General features: G+C 33.3%; 2 protein-coding genes across 5 annotated transcripts; one reads left to right on the top strand and one right to left on the bottom strand.

Moving 5' to 3' along the window:
* Positions 1-1432: 1432 nt before the first annotated feature.
* LOC101255658 (E3 ubiquitin-protein ligase BIG BROTHER-like) lies at positions 1433-8978 on the top strand. Of its 4 annotated transcripts, none has more exons than XM_010314916.4 (9): positions 1433-1647; positions 2926-3020; positions 3094-3258; positions 3873-4104; positions 5451-5485; positions 5952-5996; positions 7729-7856; positions 8431-8539; positions 8627-8978. In XM_010314916.4, exons 3-9 carry the CDS (start codon positions 3118-3120, stop codon positions 8675-8677), a joined length of 741 nt encoding a protein of 246 aa, XP_010313218.1. In that variant the 5' UTR covers positions 1433-1647; positions 2926-3020; positions 3094-3117; the 3' UTR covers positions 8678-8978. The 4 variants fall into 4 exon arrangements, with proteins under 4 accessions (XP_010313218.1, XP_004250877.1, XP_025883942.1 ...); XM_004250829.5 differs by having other exon boundaries at positions 1433-1727; XM_026028157.2 differs by having other exon boundaries at positions 1507-1727; positions 3104-3258.
* LOC101255361 (pentatricopeptide repeat-containing protein At2g22410, mitochondrial) lies at positions 8829-11614 on the bottom strand. Its single transcript, XM_004250828.5, has one exon. It carries the CDS (start codon positions 11434-11436, stop codon positions 9361-9363), a length of 2076 nt encoding a protein of 691 aa, XP_004250876.2. The 5' UTR covers positions 11437-11614; the 3' UTR covers positions 8829-9360.
* Positions 11615-14666: the final 3052 nt, after the last annotated feature.

Below are 14666 nucleotides of genomic sequence, written 5' to 3'. Positions count from 1 at the left end.
TGACTAAATCTAAATTTATGTCGAAAAATTTCATATTAAAAGATAAAACACTCATTAATAAACACATTCTTATATTTAAAAGCAATTCAAAACCTCTAATCAAAACTGTAAGAGAAAATGGTCTGAAACCTCCCCAATCTATATGCGAAATCCCAACTACACACTCTAACTTTATGGGTGTCCTATTACCCACTTGAACTTTATATTGCTCTATTTTCTACACACCTAAGTGCTTACCTGTCATGGGAGGTGTTGTCACCGTCTCTAGGCGCATCAAAAGCAGAAATTTGACAAAAAAATTCTTATTTTCCCAGGGACATCTTCCCCACCTTTAAATAACTCATTGATTCTTCTTCCACACCATTAATCCTTGATCCTTTTGTAAGAAAATCACGATTTTCACTCAAAATTAAGTACAATTTAGTTGTTAATGTTCGTTTCTACTTCAAATCTTGAATTTAGGGTTCATAATCTGCTCTATTTTCTTATTTAGGTTCCTAATTAGAATTTTAAATTTTCTCAAAATTCATCAAAAATGTCAAATGAAAACTTGAATAAGAGTTGTATGGATGAATCAGACCCAATGTTCAACGCTGTAGAGAGATACAAACACAAATTTTGACCCTTTTTGATAAAGAAGATCCACTTATTGAAATTGTTTTAAACATCAATTGAGTTTCTCATATCAATCTTTGAGAAATGTTATAATAGCGGAAGAAGAAGCAATATCAGTGATAGAATTTTTAGAACGAGATTTCCTAGTGTTTAAAATTACAATGAAGTTTGAAGATGCGGTAGTCGTCAAATCTAGAAAAGTTTCAAAGAAAAAGAATGGAGGAATGGAAAAGAAAGAGAAAAGGAGAAGATGAAAATATAAAGCAAAAAAAATAAAATATAAAAAAATAATTATTTTTTTTAATAAAAAAAGAGTAAATATTACGTGGCAGCGCGTGTAGACCATTGCCTAATACAAATCTGAGCGTGACTTTATAAAGGGCTAGATATTTTACTTTTAAAAGGTTCAGAGGTGATAAAATCCCAATAAAAAATAAGTGTGCAGTTGAGAATTCAGTAATAGCTTAAGGGGACTTTTGACCATTTTCTCAAACTGTAACAATACTTATCACTTAATTGCAACTCTCTGGTCAGAACTCATAATTGATACTCCAATGTTTCATTACTCTCTCATTAATGTGACAAAAAAACCAATTTATGTACTAGATTGTAATTTACTCATAACCAGCTTGTGTTGTATCAATATGAATTGTGATGTTATGGTGAGATCTCGTATTTAAATCTTGAGTATGGAAAAAATCCTATTAATAGACCACCTCAAAAGGGCCCGACAATGCGCGACTCCGGACACCGGGTAGGAAACCAAAAAAACAAACTAGCATGTGTTGTATAAAGAGAGTACAAAGAGAAAACATTTGTACAATGTGCTTTACATGTGGTACATTATTCCCATCCATCTTTATAGAAGTGAGGAGAGAGAAAAAAAGTGAAAAAAAAAAACTTAATTTGCAACTCTGTCTTCATCTTCTCTCTCTCATGCCATTTTCACACAAAGGAGAAAAAAAAAAAAAGAAGAAGAGAGAACAACTTTGATGAACTGCATAAGGCATTCAATAAAGCAAACAAACAAATGTCGGTTCTTTAATCTCTTTATTATTCTTCCTTTCTTCACCACCTTATCTTCCATTTTCATTTTCTCAATCTCAAAAATGGTGAGCTAACCTAATAATTTTTTCAATCTCAAATTCCGTTTTAATTTCGTTGCATTTTTTTTTGATTTCTGACGGAAATCTACGTTCTGCATTCTGCCGGTTTTTATGGCAAAATCAAGGAATTTATGATAGGTTATGGTGAAGTTTTGGTTTTTATAAGCAAATGTGGCGTTAATTGCTTCCTGATTGTTGTTGCGATCCGTTTGATGAAAATGCTTGAAATTATTTGAAGAAAAAATTAAAGGAATTTCGATTTGGTTGAAATTTGGTTTGGCTACTTTTTTTTTTTAAAAGAAGTGTACTGTGCTATTATATTGTGGTAATTTCTGTTGAATTGTGTTGAGATCTGTTGGGGGTACTCTTTTGTTCTAAGCAAGTAGGGAATTTCTGCATTCTTCCGGTTTTCATGAAAAAAAATCAACAAATTGATGATGGGTGATGGTGAAGTTTGGTTTTTAGAAGCAAATGTGGTGTTAATTGCCTTCTAATTGTTGTTGCGATCCGTTTTATTAAAATAAAAATTGAAAGGAAAACGAATAAACCTGAAAGTATAAAATTTCTTGTGCATTTGTTCAGGAATTATTGTTTGATTTAGTTGAAATTTCTTGCTAGAGAAAGGTTAGATTTTATCACTGAGTTTCTCAAGTAAAATGTGTGAAATCTGGTGTTAAATTTCGTCCACATTGGTGCAATCTGTTAATGCTGGAAGATAAGAGGAAAAAGCATATTTTTTTTTCTTTTGATTCTGTGTATGTTTTGAAATATCAAGTTATTATTGCTTGATTTGTTTGAAGTTATGTGGAGCAGCTTGGTTTTATGTCTGATTTTCTTAAGTATAAAGTGCCTATATGTTGTTACTTTTAACTCGATTGTTGTTGCAAATTTTGGTTTCTGAGGGAGTTACTTTTAACTCAACTGTTGTTGCGAATTTTGGTTTCTGAGGGAGTGCTGGAAATGAGTGGAAAATATAGTACTGTTTTTGAAGAGATGTAAGGGAAGTTACTTGAGTTAGTTCTATTTTCAGTTCAAAAGAATTAGTTAAAATTTCTTGATAGTGAATTGTTTTTTTTTTGTTTGCTTTTCCCTTTTGTTAATCTTTGTGCATCAGCAAGGATATAACATATGTATTTTTGTCTTCTGATTTTTCTTTTTGGTTTGGTTTATAGATGATAAAGAAACTGATTGTTTGTTTTAATAGGATTGCTAAAACTGAAGAGGATCCACATTTATTATCTTGGAATCGGAGTTTCATATGTTGATTGTTCTTCTCTGTGCTCTCCAGAAGAATTAGTGGTAAATATTATTTTTGTTGACTTTAGTCGTCATAGCTACTTTAGCTTTAAGAATTGACACGGCAAATTTGCAGTCTGCTGCAGAATAGTAATTCACCATGAACTGGAATCAGCAAACGGAAATTTATTATACAAATGGTGCTATGCCTTATAATTCAATTGGAAGTTTTATGGATTTCTTTGGAGGTGTTACGTATGACCATGTTAATTATATATTTGCTGATCCTCCCTATGCTCAGGTATTCAGTAGTTTCACAGAAGTTGAACATTTTTTTTCAATATTCATGTTGTGCCTTCCACTACTTCCATTTTGATCCGTATTTCCATCTTCTGCCCTGCTATGCAGGATGTGCAAAATAACTTGTACAATGAGGGTGCAATTGGAACAGTCAATAAGTTTTACACTTGTAGAATTAACTTTGCAACCTGGACATTTTAAAAATCATGATAGGATAAGCATATATTACTAGCAGTGCTCATGAATATGAAAAGAAGTCCATGAGAAAGTGGAAGTTTGTTTATCAAGTATGTGCTGTTCTATATGCACATACATTTACTCTAGTAGTGTGCATAGAGAAAACTTAGAACCATGCCTTAGTACACATAAACAACATGTATCAACTGCATAATTAGCAACTATGCTGCATCTGAAGGACACTAGCTTTCAATTGCTCTATTCTGCTACAAACTGCTAAGCATATGAAGACATTAGAGATGCCTTTGGATATCACTTAACTACAGCATGTACATTTTCTTCATACATCTTTGGTTTCTTCTATATCAAATTGTCAGTAACATGGAAAGCAGCGCATGTTCTTAAGTAACACCGCGTATGACTCTCTGATTCTTGCAGGAGAGTTTATATCCATCCATCAGCACCAATCCATACAAATTTGGTTATTCTGAAGCAGGTAGTTTCTCGTATTATGATTATGATCGTGAATATGTGGTGAATGATCATGTATCTGGAATCGAGGAGCATGATAGACATTTAGAGAACCCTTCAACCACCACTGTAAATGTAGCTGCAAATGTGCATAGAGAGGAAATTTCAGGCTCCAATTCACTCACTAATTCTGTGGAATGTAAGTTTCCGTTTCAGTATCTTCCTACATCGGTTGATATGTACAATTTTTAAAAATGAAAATCAACAAAGCTAGAATTTTGAAAGCCTGTTTATATGGAAACATCTTCAACAGTTCCTTTCTTTATTTCTTTTGCCTTGTGCATATATTAGATATGATAAAATATTGCAAGGAAAATGCATCAGGAATAATATATTGATCATCTTCCATGAGTTACCTGCATTACTTAGCACCCTTTCAGTTCATTCCTACTGTAAAGATGTCTCCCTGTGCTCACATTTTATTTACTATTATCTGTCAATTATTTAGCAAACACGATATTAGATAATCTCACTGCCATTTGTATACTAGCCTCAATCGCTTAACACCGTAATTCTAGATTATAATCGCTCCAAAGTTCTGAGCATTGAGGACGGGGATCTACTGTTCTTTTGCATCTCAAGGTTATAGGTGAAATCAAAACACTCACCTTCCAATGGTTATCTTGCTGTCGTGAAAGCCATTGAGCTATAAACCTCTTGTTTGAACGAGTGGTCCGGAGTGCCCATTCAAAGTGCATTAGTCAACCAATAAAATTTGATTTGGACGGGTTAGGAAAAGGTCATCCAACAAAATAAACAAGTCCTTGTCGGATAACTGCTTCAATGATTCATGCTCATCATATGAAATTGGTCCTGTGGTCTGCAGCAGTTGACTCAAATTATTCTCTGAAGGCACTGAGACTTTTTTCTGCTGTTTCTGTAAAAAAGACCTCTGCTACAGCATTTCTGAAGACTATCTCTTTTGGTAACAATTTGGTATGGATGCTGAAATAGCTGGTCGCAATGCCAAGATTCTAGATTGGACAGATCTTTTATTAAATTGAAGAGATGCCTGTAAATACAGGTTATAAATGTGTGGAGAGTGATAAAATGCATAAAAGTACTAGTACATCCTACATTTCTAAGTCAAAGTGGTGCTAAGGTTGCTTTATTACACTTGCATTTCACTTCCCCTTTTCTTTTTGTAGTCTACAAACACTGCATAACACGACTGGTTGCTGCTTCAATGCAAAATATTATATTGAAAAACTCAATGGCTTTTTCTTCTTTATATGTATTTCTTTCTGTTTTCCATATACCAATTTCTGAAAGTTAACGGTGACAGTTTTATTTTGTAAGGCATATGTCGATCCGAATGCAGCAAAAAGTGTATGGAATATGTTTGTGTTGGACCTTATGCTTTGAGTATTTGCAGTCACATTTGTCTCCATTTTCTGCTACTATTGCTGTACCTATTCATAAAAAGCTCCCCCATTTTATGATACACTAAATTATGGATAAGCATGACCCTTTGCTCTTTTTCAGGTCCCAGGGGTCAAATTAATACTCGTGACAGTGAGGTATGAAGTTTCATACCATGTTATGTCTTTTTTCTCTTTCATGTCAGGATCTTTAGTCTGGCTGATTGATAACCACCATAACCTCTACTTTTCTTATTCAAAGTATCTGCGTACTATGACAAGAATAGAACTGTTTGTGTTTGTAACTATAGTAATGATTAGTAATGATTTAAAGCAGACAAACAATACAACAGCTAAATAGTTTAAAAACTACTCTTTTGATGAATTAAAAAAAATTGTAATACTATATTTACCATTCCCAAAAGACAAAGGTAAAAATGTAATAGTAACTAGAGGAGTCTTACATTTTCTGTTCCTGCTAATGTTTTCAGAAGTGCTACTGGCTGCTGAGTAAGAGTGGGTCATACTTGTTTCTTTTACAGAGAGTGAAGAAGCTTTTATTGTCCTCTTATAATTAGAATTACTGATTACTTATATCATTCATCTGTGTTGTAATTTAATGCAGGTTGTTTGGCAAGATAATATCGACCCTGACAACATGACCTATGAGGTTTGATTTGTAAATTTCTGTCATCTCCACTTATGAGACTTGTATTATGACTATTATCATTACCTTGTGCATCCTCAGATGGTATCATTATCTCGCAATTCACTTTGAGACACCAAGAATCTCATATCCAAATTCTTTTAGTGGTTATTAAGGCAGAGAATTACTTTTCCAACCTATGCATCATACTGCACGAATTGATTTTGATAGTCTAAGGTCAATGATGTGATGTTGTCTGTTCTAGAGGTGAAAACATTTACATTGGGCTACAATAACCTTGCAGATTCTAGATTTGATTAGGACTATTTCCCTCTTTCAAATTATGTCTTATGATTAGATGATCAAAGCAGATATAGATGGATGGAAAATTAGATTCTATTAGCTTTATACTTCTTTGAAGGTCCTTAAAATAATGAATTACTCCATGCAGCTGATGACCAGCAAAGTAGGTTTTGAAGGTTGCCCTTAGGCATAAATTGAGTGGATAAGATCAGATGAACTAATATTGTGCAACTTAAAGGGATAGACATTGACTGATTTTCTTGGATTTGATATGCTAGTTTGGACTTGTAGTTATTGTGCTCCTTGTTTGAGGGTGTCCTCTAATCAAAGAAAAATAAGCTTTGACCTATCATATTATGTATATTAGAACGAATATCCATTGGTTTTCGAAGATTGATATGTTAGTTTGGACTTATGTAGGTTATTTTTTTGATGTTTAAGGCATGTCATTGTTTTCTATTTTACCTAAGAGGGCAGGGTTTCATGTTAGAACCTTTGTTCATAATGCTTACGATCTGAAAAAGAGAGGAACAAAGGGAAATCAGTACCCAAGATAAGAATTTATCTAGCAAAATATGTTGTACTCTAGCAATGAATTATGGCCACCTATGGAGTCTCAGACTTTAAAAAATGTTTGGGTCCTTTACATACAATTGAAAATTTTAGAAGCTAAGAATAACAACAACAACTATGCCTCAGTCCCAAACAAGTTTTGGGGACGGTTATGTGAATCCTCATGGACATGTTCCTCATTCAGAAGTTAATAGAATTTGCATAATTATTTCCGACTGGCCAGCACCAATTACACATGTAATATTGAAAACTTTGTCCATACTTGTTGAATATCCAAGCTAGTGCATGATGAAACTTCCTCCTGCATCAGTTGATCTGCAACTTCTTAATTTTTTTTATTTTAAAAAAAATCTTTGCATGAAATACATGTAAAAAGAGAAAAATGAAGAAAAGGAATATGAAAATCAGGAGATTGTTTATTCTTCTATTCTACTATATCTCTTGAGGCTAAAGAGTATTTTGATGCTCACAACTCCTGAAAGTTTTCATATTCAATCTTTCTTGTCATTGAACCATTTTCGTATACAATACAGTCATGAGTACTATTTAAGTGAAATGATTTATTTTCTTGACAAATCATACAAGAAATAGTGTAGGTGATGAGTGGTGTAACTAACTGACATGCGTTACATACTCTTCAGTGTTCACCTTCTTTATCTGCAGAAATTCATCTAAGACAACAATGATCATTTCTTTTAATGATTGTTTCCACTATCCTTGTTTTACTGATCATAAGTAATGTTTTAGTTTGCTTTATTATGGATTATTTGGAGGTTTATATTGTAGACTTGTTTTTTTTTGGTGTTTGAAGATTTATATTGGAGACTTACTAAAACTTGCCGTTGTAATTCCCTTAGATAAAATGTGGATTGAATTGCAGGAATTACTTGAGTTGGGGGAGGCTGTTGGAACTCAAAGCAGAGGCCTTTCCCAAAATCAAATCTCCTTGCTTCCAGTCACAAAGTTTAAGTGTGGATTTTTCTCAAGAAAGAAATCAAGAAAGGAAAGGTAGAACAAACCATTGAAAATCTCTTCCTATAACAAGGGCAAGTAATGGAAAAATTTATGTTAAGTTATCCTCTAGCCGTAACGTATTATAGTTTTCTTCATTTGCTTCTCATTCTGTGTTGATTGTTATGTTTTTTTCAAGAATAATAGGCTGGTTGGTTGTTTTCTACATGTGACCAGATCATACAAATCGTTACTTAGTTGATAAACTTTCATTAATTTGAGAAACTGGCAGACTCTTTATGTTTTTAAAATTCAAGTATAGGTTTGTTACAACAGTATTCTATATTAACTATTTCCTTGGGTGGGTATCATGTCCTTTTTCTAGATCTCCTTTGAGAGATGTCATCTTGTGCATACTGTGGAGTTTAATAAATGTATGTGGCTGTGTGTGATTCAATTTGTTTTTCTCCCCACAGGTTATTGATGAAATTCTTTTTTCGTTGTCATTATCATCTATTATAGTACTAATTTCCCTAGAAAAGTTATTAGTTTATCATGATTATCTTGGTGACGTACTTTTTGTATCAAAGCATTTACACTGAACACGATGGATTTACCTTGTTATTTCCAGGTGTGTGATCTGTCAGATGGAGTACAAACGAAAGGATCAGCAGGTCACACTTCCTTGCAAACATGTCTATCATGCTGGTTGTGGAAGCAGATGGCTAAGTATCAACAAAGTAATCAACTGAACTCTTTCGAAACTATTTCCCTCAATCCATCATTTCATATATACCAGATTGTTGAGTCATTTACTAATGTGTCAGGCTTGCCCAATTTGCTACACAGAAGTGGTGATCAATACATCAAAGCGGTGAAGCAAATAACAAGCATCCTATTTTTCTTCTTGGTCAAAGCATTATCCCTTTCTGTTTTCATTATAGAATCTTATATTTCCTGTTCGTTGTGTTACATTAGAGAAATAGTTTAATGGTAAATAAGCACATAAAGAAACACCACATTCGACAGTTTCTTTTAACTATGGAGCTTTGTACCACGTGTTCTGTTTTACATATTCAGCCTTGATTTCAAAACTGTCACTGGAAGGATATCTAGTTGTACTTTTCACTGTCCTGATCCTATTGCATGGGGAAAATACAAATAGGTTCGTTCTGAAAACATTTCTTGCTTGAATGTGGCTCCACCACTTGTGCGTGCACAGGCTAGTTAAGCTTGAGCACTGTAGACATATATAATCTCTCAGTTGTCAAAGATTGTGAGACAACAAAACATTGTTTGAGTGATTATTGATTTGACTGTTTTCGACCAGTCTGTTTACCATTAGTAGTGATGCCTCCAGTTAAAACAAAAGAACATTTAGATCCATCCTTGAGCTGTCTGTATTCACAGTGCCTCAGTAGAACAGAGGAGCGGGTTAAGTCGTTCCCGTGGCCTTTAGGTTGCAACTCAACTCCTGCCCTCCTAATCATTTGAACATCTTTAGCAGGACCAAGCCCTTCTGTTGTCTACGTAGGTTTGGTGACTGACGAATCAGATTTTCTTACATTGCACTGTAAACATCAGAATCAAATAACAGGTCGTATCTGATATATGGCAGATATTCAGCTATTTCAATGTGTCCTGTTAACTGAATCAAACATTCATAAATCTGATCGGACTGAGGATGTATCTTGTCTGTAACAAAAAACTCAAAAATATTTCCATTTACTTCAACAGAGCTGCAACCAGGTGTTTTTTGTAATCCTCTTTCACCCATCATCTTCCTCACATCTCGTGCCTTATGTTGCATATTTGCTTCAACATACATGTTAGCAAGTAAGACATAAGTTCCACTATCACCAGGATCCAATTCAAGAAGTTTCAGAGCTGCCTTTTCCCCCATCTCAATGTTCCTGTGAACTCGACAAGCGAAAAACAATGCTCCCCATACTGAAGCATCAGCCTCATTTGGCACTCCACGGACAAGCTCATAAGCTTCTTCCAGAAGCCCTGCCCTGCCCAAAAGGTCCACCATGCAAGCGTAATGTTTAGATTTAGGCAGAATGTTGAACTTTGTGGTCATTTGAGTAAAAAACTTTCTCCCTTCTTCAACCAAACCTCCATGACAACAAGCTGACAAGACCCCAAGAAATGTGACATCATCTGGTCTCAGACCACTGTCAACCATCTTTAAAAAATATGATAGAGCATCATGCCCATTTCCATGATGCGCTAAGGCGCCAATTGCAGCTGTCCAAGTCAATGAGTTTCTGATGGGCATCGCGTGAAAAACCTGAAGCATTTTTTCAATGTTGCCGCATTTGGCGTACATATCAACAAGTGCTGTTCCCAGAGAAACAGTTGAACAAAGCTTATGTTTTTTGATGTAGTGGTGAATCCAAATCCCAATATCAAGTGCTCCAAGTTGTGCACAAGCGGATAGACAACTAACCATTGTCACTTCATCGGGTTTTATGTTCATCGTTTGCATTTCCTGAAACAAAACCAATGCCTCTTTACCATGCTTAGCTTGGACATAACCTCCAATCAAGGCATTCCATTGTACAATATTTTTCTCCTGCATCTCATTGAAAAGCCTCCTTGCTTCATCCAAACACCCAAATTTAGCAAACCCGCTAATCATTACAGTCCAACTTACCACAGTCCTCTCATCCATACTATCAAACAAAGCTTTTGCTTCATTTAGACTCCCATTCTTCATATACATGTCCATGAGTGCATTGCAAAGTGGTACGCTAAAATATAAACACTTGTCCCTAAAGTATCTATGTAACTTCCTCCCAAGCTCCAAATCCTCAAGCTGAGCACATGCCCCTACCATCCCAATGATAGTAACTTCATCAGGCTCCACAGACTCCATTTTCATCTTCTCAAATACCATCAACGCTTCCCTCGATCTCCCACTCCTAGCATAACCATTAATCATTGAATTCCAAGAAACTAGGTCCCTCACAGAACTATCATCAAACACCTTATATGCATCCTCCAAGAAACCACAAGAAACCAAAAAATGAATCAGTGCATTATGCACAAACACATCTCCATCATAACCAATCCTCAAAACATGTACAAGAATCTCTTGACCCATATAATACAAACCCAATCTAGAACATATCTTAAATAACAAAGGGAAAGTATGATTATCAGGCTTCAAACAACTAAATTCATTCTCTACTGTCATAAGCATTTGTTTATACAAAAAGAATGCATCAATTGGGGTTTCACTTTCACAACAACCCCTTATAGCCATATTCCAAGAAAATGTATTTGGGTTTTCCATATTATACAATATTTTTTTACAATAATCAAGATTACCCTTTTCTGAGAGTGCACAAAAGGCTATTAAACGACTTGAAGCAAACCCATTTGAGAATATGCCAGTGAGAATCATTTGTGAGTGGATTTGTTTGAGTTGGTTCATGTATTTGCATTTGGTCTCTAAAAGAGAAAGTAGTGGATTGGTTTGTACAAAAACATGATTTGTCCTCCATTTGAATGGGGATTTGGTTTTGTAATGGGGTAATTTAGAGGAAGAAGAAATGGTTTTGGAGAAAAGTTTTAGTGTACAATGGTGAAGTGATGAAGAGTTGAAGGATTGAGAAATGATATGCATCATTCTCTTGGAAAGAAAATAACTTTAGCCATATGCAGCTGTTGGTAACAAAAACAATGATAGCTTTAATCCAATGGCACTTTTTGCCATGAATTTGAATAATGAGAAGGGGATGTAATTCTTATAAGAAAATGGGAACCTAATATTTTCATTGAATGAGAGTTAGCAATTGTATAATATTTATTTTAATCCTTACTTTTTTTTTATATATATATAGAACCTTAGATCCACTACGTGGCGTCGCCATCACAAATCAAAATTCTCTTTTAATTTATTTATTTTCAAAGTTAGTCTTTTGTTTTCATGAAAATTTGGAGTTAATACCTCACATTGTCACGCAATTATGCACTCTTTCCTCAGAAAGTCATTCAACTTTTAATTTTCACTCAAAAGTCACTCAACTATTGCTTTCTTTCTCAAAAAGTCACTCAACTTTGAATTTTAACTCAAAAGTCACTCTACTATCCACTCTTTCCTCAAAAAGTCACTCAATCTATTAAATTATTTTTTAATTAAAAATTGTTGATATTAATTATTTATATAACAAATCAAAAAATTTAAAAAATAAATTAAACCATTTAGTGATCCATCCACCTAACCCGACCCATTAAAAAATATAATATGACCCATTTTATTTTGTCTTTAATCCTAAATTAATCCCTCTCTTTAAACCTTGAATTAGGATTAAAGACAAAATAAAATGGGTCATATCATATTTTTTAATGGGGCGGGTTAGGTGGCTGGATCACTAAATGGTTTAAATGGTATTTTTATTTTTTAAAAATTTTGGTTTGTTATATAAATAATTAATATCAATAAATTTTAATTAAAAATACAATTTAATAGATTGAGTGACTTTTTGAGGAAAGAGTGAATAGTTGAGTGACTTTTGAATTAAAATTCAAAGTTGAGTGACTTTTGAATTAAAATTCAAAGTTGAGTGACTTTCTGAGAAAGAAGTGCATAGTTGAGTGACTTTTGAGTGAAAATTGAAAGTTGAGTGACTTTCTGGGAGAAGAGTGTATAGTTGAGTGACCATCTGAGGTATTAACTCTGAAAATTTGTGACTCTTATAAAAAGTTACGACTTTAATGAAGAGTTGCGATTTTATGAAAATTTCTATCTTTTATGAAAAGTTGTGACTTTTTGAAAGGTTGTGACATTTCCTAAGGATTGCAACTTTTTTAATAACTGTAAATTTCTGATTAAAGCTCAATAAATATTTGTTCATACTACCATTTGTTGTCTATAAATAGAGCGATTTCTTCTCATTTAAAAAAAACGTAAATTATGAACCTTCTCTTCTTCTTCTTCACTATTAAATATTTGTGTATTTTGTTCATGTTGAGTGGTCCACTGACACCATTATTTATCAGTTTATGTTGCAGATCTTGATATATAGTTTTTAGTCATTAATTTATACTTACGTTACTAAGGACGAATGATAAAGATGTACTAATAATTTTCATTTTCCTTCACATTATTAATGTTTGTTACTATGTAATCTTGTATGTAAGATAATATAGTGTTTTAGTTTTAATGACGGATAGATTATAAGTATTATTTTATAAATTTCGTGATATTAAATTCTCACGCAAAGCGCGAATAATTTAGTAGTGTTATTATATTATGTGATTAAATTTATTGGTTTTTAACAGAATTCTTGTTACTTGTTATCAATATAATAAAACATCTCTTTATTTATTGATTTCATTTTACTTGTTTTCAACATAGTAAAATATCATTTTCAGTGATAAAACTATTGTCATTAAAAAAATTCTTTCAAAGAATCTGTAGATAATAAAATTCTCGTCGAGAAAACAATAATCAAGAACGGAAGATTATAGCAACAATCGATTTATTATTTCAAGTGCGAGTGTTACAACCTCTATTATTCCTCTGAATTTGCCTTTTCAAATCAGTGTTTTGGGAAGCGAGAAGCGAAAAAAAACGACGAGGGCTTGCTTCACAGAAGCGAGAAGCATGAAGCGAAGCGCACGTTTTTTTAAAAAAAAGCGACATTTAGTATAGAAATAAAAAAATATTAAATAACTAAACAAAGGAAATATAGTCTTAGATTGAAAAAATTACATAGGGAAAAATACTCATAAGTCATAACATATAAAGCAAAAAATAAAAAACATAATTAAATCACAAAGATACAAACTCCTGTTCTTCTACAAGGCTGCTAGACTGATCACAAAATAATAAAAAAAAAAAAGCAAAAGAATTGAAAAAAAACCCAGAGGAGGCAGCAGTCAGTAATTAGAAACAGAGCAGGCAACAGAGATGAAGAAAAGAAGAGAAGAAGAAGAAGAAAAAACTAGAGTAGTCGAAACTCAGAGAGATGAAGAGATGAAGCACAGGCGAAGATTATATATTTCAGGAGAAAATAGAGATGAACTAATAAACATTAGCTAAAAAAGAGATGAACAAAAAGTTACCTGCAGTTGTGGTCAAGGTTGAAGAGAGAGGCAGCCTCATTCGAGACCGTCAGGAGAGAAAGAAGGGAAAGATGTATTGTGAAAGAAAAGCCACGAGGAGAGAAAGAAGGGAAAGAGTCGTGAAAGAAGAGCCGTGAGGAGAGAGAAGGTTATATTTCAGATTTTTTTTAATAAAAAACCTAATTTTTTTTTAAAAAAACTAATTGTCGCTTTTTTTATTTATGAAAAGCGCGCTTTATTGCGCTTTTGCCTTAGGGTCCGCTTCTCGCTTCTTCATCTGAAGCGAGAGCTTTTTTCAGATCGCCTCGCCTCAAGATAAAAAAACGCACAAGGGTCGCCTCATTAAAGTATCAAAAAATTTATTTAAAAAATCTATTTAATTATTCCTTTAAAATCCAAAAATGATGAATTTGAGTAAATTAAATTAAGTATAGTCCAGTTTCATTTGACTAATAGTTCATTTACTTTTAATATGATAATGCTTTAGACTATTAGCATTCTCTTTGGACGTAGGTATAATGCATTAAGTTCAGAAATTAAATCTCTGTTTTAAAAAATTAAAAAAAAAAAGACCATCTCATTATAATTTAGGTCTTTTCAACTACTCCAAACATCTTATAATAATGTAAATCTTTTCTATTTCTCCTAACATCTCATAATAAATTGTCTTTTCTACTACTCTTAAAATCACGTTATAAATAAGTTTTTTTACTATTTCATTCGGTTAAAATATTCACAGTTTCTTGAGTCTTTTTCTCCACCATCTTCAGCTTCATGTACTTATCAACC

The sequence above is a fragment of the Solanum lycopersicum genome, chromosome 11 (genome assembly GCF_036512215.1).
Source record: "Solanum lycopersicum chromosome 11, SLM_r2.1".
NCBI lineage: Eukaryota > Viridiplantae > Streptophyta > Magnoliopsida > Solanales > Solanaceae > Solanum > Solanum lycopersicum.
This window is presented reverse-complemented; position numbering and strand designations above follow the sequence as displayed.